General features: G+C 45.3%; 1 protein-coding gene across 1 annotated transcript in view; it reads left to right on the plus strand.

Moving 5' to 3' along the window:
* The window catches only part of SLC49A4 (solute carrier family 49 member 4), a 71681-nt gene extending 62607 nt beyond the window's left edge, over positions 1–9074 (plus strand). The window contains exon 9 of the mRNA XM_071435277.1: positions 1602–9074. Coding sequence (XP_071291378.1) covers positions 1602–1717 — 116 coding nt within the window. The 3' untranslated portion in view covers positions 1718–9074. The remainder of the gene's footprint in view (positions 1–1601) is intronic.
* Positions 9075–9321: the final 247 nt, after the last annotated feature.

A 9321-nucleotide genomic window follows, 5' to 3' on the forward strand; every position in this document is an offset into this window, starting at 1 on the left:
ATTAAAATACGTCCTGTAATGGCATTTAAGAAGCTTACAGATAAACCAGAACTCAGTCAAATTCATCTTGTTCCCTTGGTCTTTCCTTTTAGCCAAATAATCTTTCAGTAGTTTTCATTCCAATTTCTCTTTTTCTCCTTGTACTGATATTGCAAATGCTGTGAAGGACCCAAGCCCTGGAAGCTTTCCAGTGCACTGAAGATTTTGGTTCAGCTAGCAGAGTGGGGATGTAAACCCACCTAAAGCTCAGCCTTGCTGCTAGTGCTGTGCCCCAAAGTTGCAGCCTCTGGATGAGGTTTCCTTTGCCTTTCTGCAGGGATTTCCAAGGGAAAAACAAAAGGAAAATGACCTTTAGTTCACACGATTGATGCGTTCCATGCATCGCCAGGGCTGGCACAAATTCTAGATCAAAAAAGACATGAAGTATTCCCAAGTTAAACTTCATCTCTTAGGATATTTGAGTTAAAATCTGTTTATTCCAATTAAGGAGGAATGTTGTAAGGAAAATTATAGCAAAGCGTTTTCCTGTTGACTTCTGGCATCGCATAAGTCTTCTCCAAGCCTAGGATATTTTTGCTATGGTTTTAATAATAATACTGCCTAAACAAATCCATAAGGGTTTTTGGTGGATCAGGGAGAATGCTGTTGAAAGTTACTGGTTTTGGAAGGCTGATTTTTCAGGCTTTCTGACTGTTGTCCTTTGCCTTGTTTAAAATAAATCATGCTTTTTCTTTCAGCAATATAAATTGCATATTTAAGAGAGTAGCAGTGATGAAGCCTTGATTTTGATTAATTCAGATTTGATTAACTCTCCTGGAGGGAGAGTTTAGATTCTGTAAAATTAAATAATAATAAGAGAAAAAAATAATAATAGTAATAATAATAATGGAAAATTTGAAAAAATGAGTAAAACACTATCCAGTGAAATGAATGTTTCTTTAGTAAATTGACACATGTAGAAAAAAAGAATTTGTTGTACTTGTTTGAAAAAAATGTGACTCAAACTGCTAATAATTAGTCAAATATCAGATGATAGAATTTCTTGAGTACAGAGCACAGACTTTTAAGAGCAGTACGTTATGTCAAACAGCTGAAAAGAGGCTTCCAAGGACCTGTTTTTTGCAATGACTTTTAAATTGAATTGATTCCATTATGCACAAGTTTTCTTCTGAGGAATTGGCTTTCCCTTCTTATACAATGTAGCAGGTTTGATTCAAAATCAAACCCAGTTTCTTCCTATGCTTTTAATTTTAGTTCTCAATCCATAGAAATCAAGGGACTAATGAGTAGAGTCTTTGGAAGTGGTTTATTCTCCATCAGCAATGATAGATTTTTATTTTTTTGCCCCGTTCTCTTCATTGGCAGGTTGAATAAGGAGGATTTCCATTAGCTGGAGGCATTGGCTTTAAATATCTATAACTTGAGGTGTCCATGGAGAAGGCTCACAGACCAAGTTAGCCATGGATCGATTGACTGGGAGCTGTCAGGATTTTGTCAGCACACAGCAATTTCCTTCAAACCTGCCATCAGTCCAAATTTTGGTTGCTTTAAACCCAGAACACGTTTGATAACTGAGGCTGGGTCTCTGTTCTGCTTCACAGAGTTCTCCTGGTTCAACTGGTGCCTGCCCGGGTCGTGTCTGCTCAGCCTGCTCCTCATCCTGTGCTTCCGCGAGTCCTATGACAGACTCTATCTCGACGTTGTCGTCTCCGTGTGATCACCCCTCGCTGGTGAGGCTTGGAAGAGACTGGAAGTCGGCTTTGCAGTCTGCACATCTGCCTGGATTTGCACAGCTGAACAGCAGAAAAACAAAGAAATTTCAAGACTTAATCGTGGCTTTATTTAGAGAGGGTGAGGGATGGGTCGTTCTTACATTCAAGACCATCTTGATTTGCCATAAATGTGGAACTGAAGTGGTGATGGTGACACCAAAATGCACAAAGAGAATCTCTCTGCTGTCCAGGTCCCTGTGCAGGGCTGGGGCTCTCTGTTGAAGAGGCTGTTGATGTAGCAGTGAGGTGTATGTTGTGTGTGTGTGTGCCTGTGTGCTGACTCACGGTTATACACACCAGGGTACCAGTAATCTTCAGAGTCTTCTATCAGAATGAAAATAGGGAATAATCTTAACAAAAGGAAAAAAATTAAGAAAAGAAAACAGAAATCTTTTCAAGATCTCTTTAAAATCACTAGTCATTTATATATTGAATGTTCATTAAACATTTAAGCCAAAATGATTTGGTGCTTGTACACTACATTTACATTCTAATAAAGTGGGTTCTGATATAAGACACTGGTACCAGGGTTTTTAGCCATACTAAATACCCCAAATAATCCTTGCAGTGATATTAGAGGTGTATGTTACCACCCTGGAGCACAAGTAAACAATAGCTTTAGCTGCCACTGAATCCCAAACTGCACCCACAGTCATCTCTGAAATGCCACCCCGGTTCCGTATCTCCTGAATATGGAGCATCTGTGGGGTACTGGAGTGTCACTCTAGGTAAATGTTGCTGTTTTAAAGGCCACCACTGTGTCACCTTTCCATCCTCCATCTCCAGTACTGCCTTTTTTACTGTTTGTGCCACTGAATACTGTGGGTGTGGATGTCTGAATCCTGCTAGTTCTCTCCTGATACTCTAAGGTGTGTGTGGTTTTTAGGATTAGTTTATGACTGAGGGTGCCTAAACAATATTGCTTGTAACCCAAGTCTGGAGAAATCACCGTTTCCTAAAAAAACCTTTCTAGTTGAGGAGGTGCATTGATGGCGAAATGACAATGAGTTTGACAATGAGTAACTCACGAGTTCTGGCATAATATGGGAAATTAATGCCAGCTCTTTTTATCAGTACTAATCTGTGGTCGTTCCGGCCCTTACTTGAACATAAATATTAAAGACACTTTGAATAGTTTTTTAACTCAATTTTTAAACCTGCTAATGATTTCTTAATTATATTCTTAGATTTCAGTTCAGGATCATTTAAAATATTTCTGTATGTGTGTGTGTGTGTTCTGTGCTTTGTGTTATGGGGATGTGTTTGTGTGTTTGGGGGCGTGCATATTTATATCAATGTATACACAAATAAAACTTATATATATAAGAGATACATAAATATATATATATATAAGTTGTGCAAGGGTATGTGTTTCCCTAGGTTTACTCCAGGTGATCCTGTCTGGGGAAGGTGATGTGCCCTTGTTTGTATGCAAGCCAGTCACTGCCGTGAGTGGGAAGCGTTGTGCGACAGGGATTCTTTTCAGGGAATGATTTCCTGTCCTGGCAGTTCTGTGGCAGGGGGTGGGTGCACGTGTTGGAGGAGGCTCTGCATCTCTAGAAGTTGAATCAAGCACCCTCTGCTCCTGTGTGGGGCTCTTCTTTGCCCCAGGGGCAATGCCAACCCAGTAAGCTCACCCAAATAAACCCAGAACTACCTTTCAGACATGGATCTGTTCCTTCTGCCTGCTCTCCTTTTGTAGAGAGAATACACCTCTAAGACTTAACTCAGGAGTGTATCTGTGCAGTAAAATAAAACAAGCTGTTCCCTGCTTTTATGTTTTCAGAGCAATTGATGTCCTTACTGTAGTAACTGAAAATGGGTTTAGCTCATTGCCTGTATCAGCTCTAAATAGTCTTTCCTGTCTTGAAGCAGGTTCTTTGTGGTAGTGGAGCTAACCTGCATAGGGAAAATGAAATCAGTCCAACCAGCACATTCAGATCCACTGGCATCATCCCTTACTTTTCAGATGAGTGGTGTTAACTGTCCAGCTTCTTTTTACTATGTTTTAGTGCCTGGATTAGTTTCAGTATCCAGTAGCTGCTGCTACCTATTGTCTCTGAAACCAGGGATCGTTTGCCAAGAGTCTGGAGTTGCATTGTCATGGCAGAATTGCAAGCTGGGATGGCTCTTCAGAGCTCTTTTTCTGCAATTTACTGTAGCTATATAAAGATTAAAATTGCTGTCCTGAGCGACAGAGATTTCTAATCCTTTCACTGTTCTGACTGTTTTAAGATGGAGAAGCATTTTACACAATACTTAGACTATAACCTATTCTTCCTCTGTTCCAGAAGGCATCAGACAATTCAAAATATTTGCCAGTGCTTCCAGATGCAGGCTCTCTGTAGTCAGGGGAGATGAGTGAACCTCTTGTTTTAAACCCTGTTGATTGTTTTTCTGAGTCAGAGTGAATGGCTCATTCACTTGCTTTGTAGCTGTTTCTCTGTGTGCTGAGTTGACTGTGGGTGGACACCACGTGCCCAGCAAAGCCACTCTGTTATTGCCCTCCTCAGCTGGGCAGGGGAGAGAAAATACAATGGAAAGCTCATGAGTTGAGGTAAGAACACTCACCAGTGACCATCATGGGCAAGACAGGCTCAGCTTGGGGAAACTAGTTTAGTTTACAAGCAATCATACCACAGTAGGATAAAGAGAAATAAAACCTAATCTTGAAAACACCTTCCCCCATCCCTCTCTTCTTTCCAGGCTTAACTTTACTTGTGGTTTTCTCTCCCCCCTCCCCTCAGCAGCACAGGGGGACAGGGATTGGGGGCTGTGGTCAGACCATCACACATCTCATCCCCTGGGGATCCTCACATTCTTCCCCTGCTCCAGCATGGGGTCCCTGCCAGGGGAGACAATCCTCCATGAGTTTCTCCATTGTGGGCAGAGGCCTTTGGGAACAATCCTGCCAGCAGCCTGCTCCAGCCTGGGCTCCTCTCTCCATCCTGCCAGGAGTCTGCTCCAGCAGTTTTCCCACAGCCTCCTTTGGGCACCCAGCTGTGTGGCAGGGGCTTCTCCACAGGCTGCAGGTGGATCTCTGCTCCCCATGGGCCACAGCTGCCTCACCATGGTCTGCATCACAGGCTGCAGGGGAATCTCTGCTCCAGTGCCTGGAGCAGCTTCTGGCCCTTCCTCTGACCTGGGCACCTGCAGAGCTCTCCTCTCTCCAGCTGTGCAGGAACTTCCTTTCCCTTCCTAATCTCTTACCAGAGGTGTTATCACCGTGGCTGGGGGGTTCAGCCTTGGCCAGTGCCAGTGCTGCATTTGCTGGGCTGGGCTGGCTCTGTCCCTCGTGGGGAGCTCCCACTGCTCCTCACAGACCCCAGCCCTGCAGCCCCTCGTGCCAGAGCCCTGCCCTGTGTCTGCCTGGCACTGCAGCCTGGGCTGAGGCACAGCCACCAGCGCCTCTGCCCTGGAGCAGGGACCTTCTGCAGGGCTGGGCAGCCCAGCCAGGCCCTGCTGGAAACCTGCATGGGCTTCACAGGCTCTGCTCTGCAGTCAGGGCTCAACCTGAGTTCCCAGCAGCTCTGATGGAAATCTGCCCACGTGAAAGTCAAAGGATTGCTCCAAAATTACTTGAAGTTGTGCAGGACATGGCTGCATTCCACACACACAGTGTTCAAGTTTAGGATTTTACTAGATTAGCAAGTCTGCTTTAGGATGGAAGTGAGGATTTTAAATGTGCTTGCTGAGATATCTGAAAAACACTTTATCCCCATCTGTGCTCCACAGCAGCATCCTTCTGTGGAGGAGCAGTCCCTTTCATGTCAGTAACACAACTCAACCCATAGAAATATTTTTTGGATAAGCATTCATGCCTGGTCCAGCCTTGTTTGGATTTAGCAGGAGTCCAAGCTGCCAGGCTACCTGCACTTCTTTGGAAGTTTGAGTTTGAAGCACAGGGAGAGCCCTGTGCAGTGCAGATGCAATTAGCAGTAGTGCAGAATAGGCTCAAAACAGTTAATGCTTTTCTTAATAATGAAAGTTTGAAGTCTCTCTAACTTGGAGCAGTCACAGCACTGGCTGCTGCATGGCCTGTGACTTGCCAGCAGAGGAAGGTGCCCTGAGAAGCCCTGGAATATTCTTCTCTTTGTGGCCTGTAAGTTCACAGCCCTGAAGAGCCTCTTCCCAGCAGTGCTGAGCCCTTAACACAGGTAATGATGTTGTGGTTTGTGTTGGGAATGCTGGGAAGGTTGCTCCATGGTGACCACTCTCTCCTAATGGCTATTGTAAACATTTGTTTGGCTCAGTGACACTCTTGGTTCAGCTTCCAGTGCTGCTGGCTCTCCTCCTCCTGAGCTCTGGAGCTGTGCAAGCTCCCATGCTGCTCATGGGGAGCTCAGGATTAGAAAATGCAGGCTCCACTTGCAGCACTGGTTCCTGGCTCTGGTCACTGCTGTTACCCATTAACTTCCTCTGCCCTCCCTTGGGGCTGCCTGCTCCCCTGGGCTGGAGGTGTGGAGAAGAGCTTCCTTGCTTCCAGAGCAATTCTACAGGGAAAAGAGGTTGGCTGACCGTGTGCTTAATGTACATAAAAATAGGGATTTTTATTTTTTAGAAAATCGTGCCAGTTGGAATAAAGTGGAGACCCAAAGGATTCTGCACATATCATGAACAGATAATCTGTTAGAAGCAGCCTGTAATTTACCTGAAACCTATGATTTTTAGCTCCCACACCTGGAGAGGCCAAGCAGATGGGCAGTGTGTGTGTCAGGTATTCAGGCTCACAGCATCTCAGTTATTCCCAACCATCTGACAGAGCTGAAAGGAGTGGGAGTGGGACGTCTTCAATCTTGGAGTGGGTTGGAAAACCCCAGACTCTGTTAGTGTTTGTTGTGGTAACTTGGGGAAAGCAACAGGTTGGATTGAGTAACAAGAAGTGCCCAGTTCCAGGGGGCATTTCAGCACCAAAATATTTCCCTGGACTGATGAATTCCATTTGCAATTTAAGATTTTGTGGTGACAGGGATGTTAATGCTGGGCTTGTTCTACAGTGAACTGAGCAAGTGACTGCATGGCCTTGCACTGCAGCATAAACAAGCTGCACTGATTGATGTGCATGTATTGGCTCTTACAAGAAAGGGAAATGTGATTTAATTGTCAGGAGTGACTGAAATATGAATGGGAATTACACAGTTTGCACAGTGGATATAACTGCTCGGTAATGGTGTGACAGCAGGGTTCTAATTGTTCATTTCTTTTGTTGGGTCACTTGCAAATTAAGTAAGTATCTCTGACAAAGGCATTTTTATGTTTCATTAGTTTTGAGGAGGTTCTTTTTATACTAAGTACAGACCATTGTAATAACTTGGCAAGACAACTGCTACAACTCTGTGGAAACCTGCACCAGTTCTGGGTATTGATCTGGTATTTGATGTTGGGGCTGCCATTCTCTGGGTTGTTTTAGCACCACATGGGATGTGGGCTGTGCAAGGAGCTCTGGATGCCAACCCTGCCCAACACACAAGAACTTTGTCACCTTGTGTGGGTCCCAGCATTCCAGCTGTGGGGGGAGAAGAGGGAAATGCTGCCTTGTGGCTGCTGCTTCCTTTCCATCAGAGACAGCCAGGCAGCCTCCAGGCTCCCTGCTTCACCTGAGGGGATCATCCCCATCAACACAGACTCTATCCCACGTCCCTGCAGCCGTGACTGCTGCCAGGTGGGCTCTGGGTGGCACAGGAGTGTCTGCCTTGCTTCCTCTGGGGGTGCCACTTCAGCTGGCACCCAATTGCCCCAGAGCAGGCACTGCCACAGTGGAGTCAGAAGAAGATGTCAATCTGCTCACAATTTTTGCAGTTTGTGTTTCAAGACAGATGAAACTAATAAATAAAGGAAGAAATGTAACTCTGTCCAAAGTTTTGACAAGCAAAAGCAAATATTTGCACAGATGTGCTGGCTGCTGCCAATTACTTGGGATTGCAATGTTTTTGGATCAATTCATGCCCCCCACAGCCCCAGCACTGTTTCTTCACTGCTCAGGCCCAGCAGCACCGTGGGAAGGTTCAGCCCTGGTGGAGGGCAGGGACTGCAGCACAGAGGGAGAAGGGAAGGGCTGAGCCAGGATGCCCAGGAGGGGGAATGTTGGGCACCTGGGCTGTTTGCACAGGAGGGGTGGCTACTTCAGCCCAGTTGTTTCAGAACTTCATTTTTTCCTTCCTCAAGGATGAGTTTTTGACCTTCTTTTTCTGTTTGTGGTGGGATTTGTGCTGCAGGAACAGGGACAGCTGTGGTGGTGGCACACAATGCAGAGGTGCTGGGTCTCCAGGGTGCAGCAGGGAAGGCAGGTGGGACTTGCTCTCTGCAATAACAGCTCTTCCCTCCACGGTCTCTCTCCCCAGTGGCTTCCTCCATGTGATTTATCCTCCTGGACAGACTCACTGCACTCACTTTGCATTGCTACATGAAGACAACACCTGCAGCAAAACCTCTTTTCTTTATGGAAAGATTTTCCCTTCAGGCTGTGGTCACTTCTCCAGCCTTGGTCCACGTGTTTGTCAAAGCCACCACAAGCCCAAGGTCACATTTTTCTTCACAGAGGGGATGTGCAGGTTTGTGTGGGGCAAGCCAGGGGGCTTGGGGTGCCCACCCTTGCCAGGGGAGGGGATGCTCCCTGCCCAGCAGGGACACCCTGAATGTGCAATATAGACTAGAGCTGTGTTCCCTGCCCACAGCTCTTCCTTCTGCTCTGACCTTTCTGCTTCACCTGGGCTGAGCCAGCCCAGCAGAGCTGCAGGGTGTCCCCACAGGACTCCTGCTCCTGTGGGACAATGATGCATTTTCCAAACATATCTCTTTTCTCTGCCTATGATATTTGCTAGATTAAAATCTCTTTTTAACCTACCATGTTTAATGTCTTCCACTGTGCATTTTAGAAAGAAGTACTTGATAAGGTCATAAAAACAACTTTTAATTATGGGACACACCTAACAGTTGGGGTTTTTTGAACTGCATGAACATATGGAGAAGGAAGAGGGTTTTACATGTTGGAGAGCATCTTTGTAAACTATCCTCGACTTGTAAGACTGTTCAGTTTTATTGGAGTTTGTATGCATTTTGCTTTTGTAATTTTTAAAGTGATTTGATAGAATTTTATTTTAGGGCAAATTCTACATTTTGTATGCGATATTCTGATGTGGTGTATTTTTATTTTTGAGAAAATAATGTTGAAACCACTCTATACTTGTCAATGTAAGATATCCACTGTGTAATTTCTATTTAAAACTGGACTCTGACCATGAAGTGCGTGTTATTTTACGTACTGGCTGTTGCACATTAAAGAGGTTACTCAGTTTGCTGCCATCACTGTTCATCACTTCCAAGAAAGCACAAGGGAGTAGTTTATTTCTGCCATAATGCTGCCAAAACCCACTGCAAAGCCTGCTATGAAATGGGGGTTGTTTAGTCTAAATGAATGCAGCCTCATCCAATCTCCCAGCCCAGCCAATGAAAGATTTCCATGGCTTTTCCTGAGGTTCTGGGGGGTGGTCTGGCCCTGCAGGTGCACCCCTTGTACCCTCCAGCAGGGAGGAGAAGGGGAAGGGCTGGC

The sequence above is a fragment of the Agelaius tricolor genome, unplaced genomic scaffold (assembly GCF_023055355.1).
Source record: "Agelaius tricolor isolate 1412-34295 unplaced genomic scaffold, bAgeTri1.0.p SCAF_10, whole genome shotgun sequence".
Lineage (NCBI taxonomy): Eukaryota > Metazoa > Chordata > Aves > Passeriformes > Icteridae > Agelaius > Agelaius tricolor.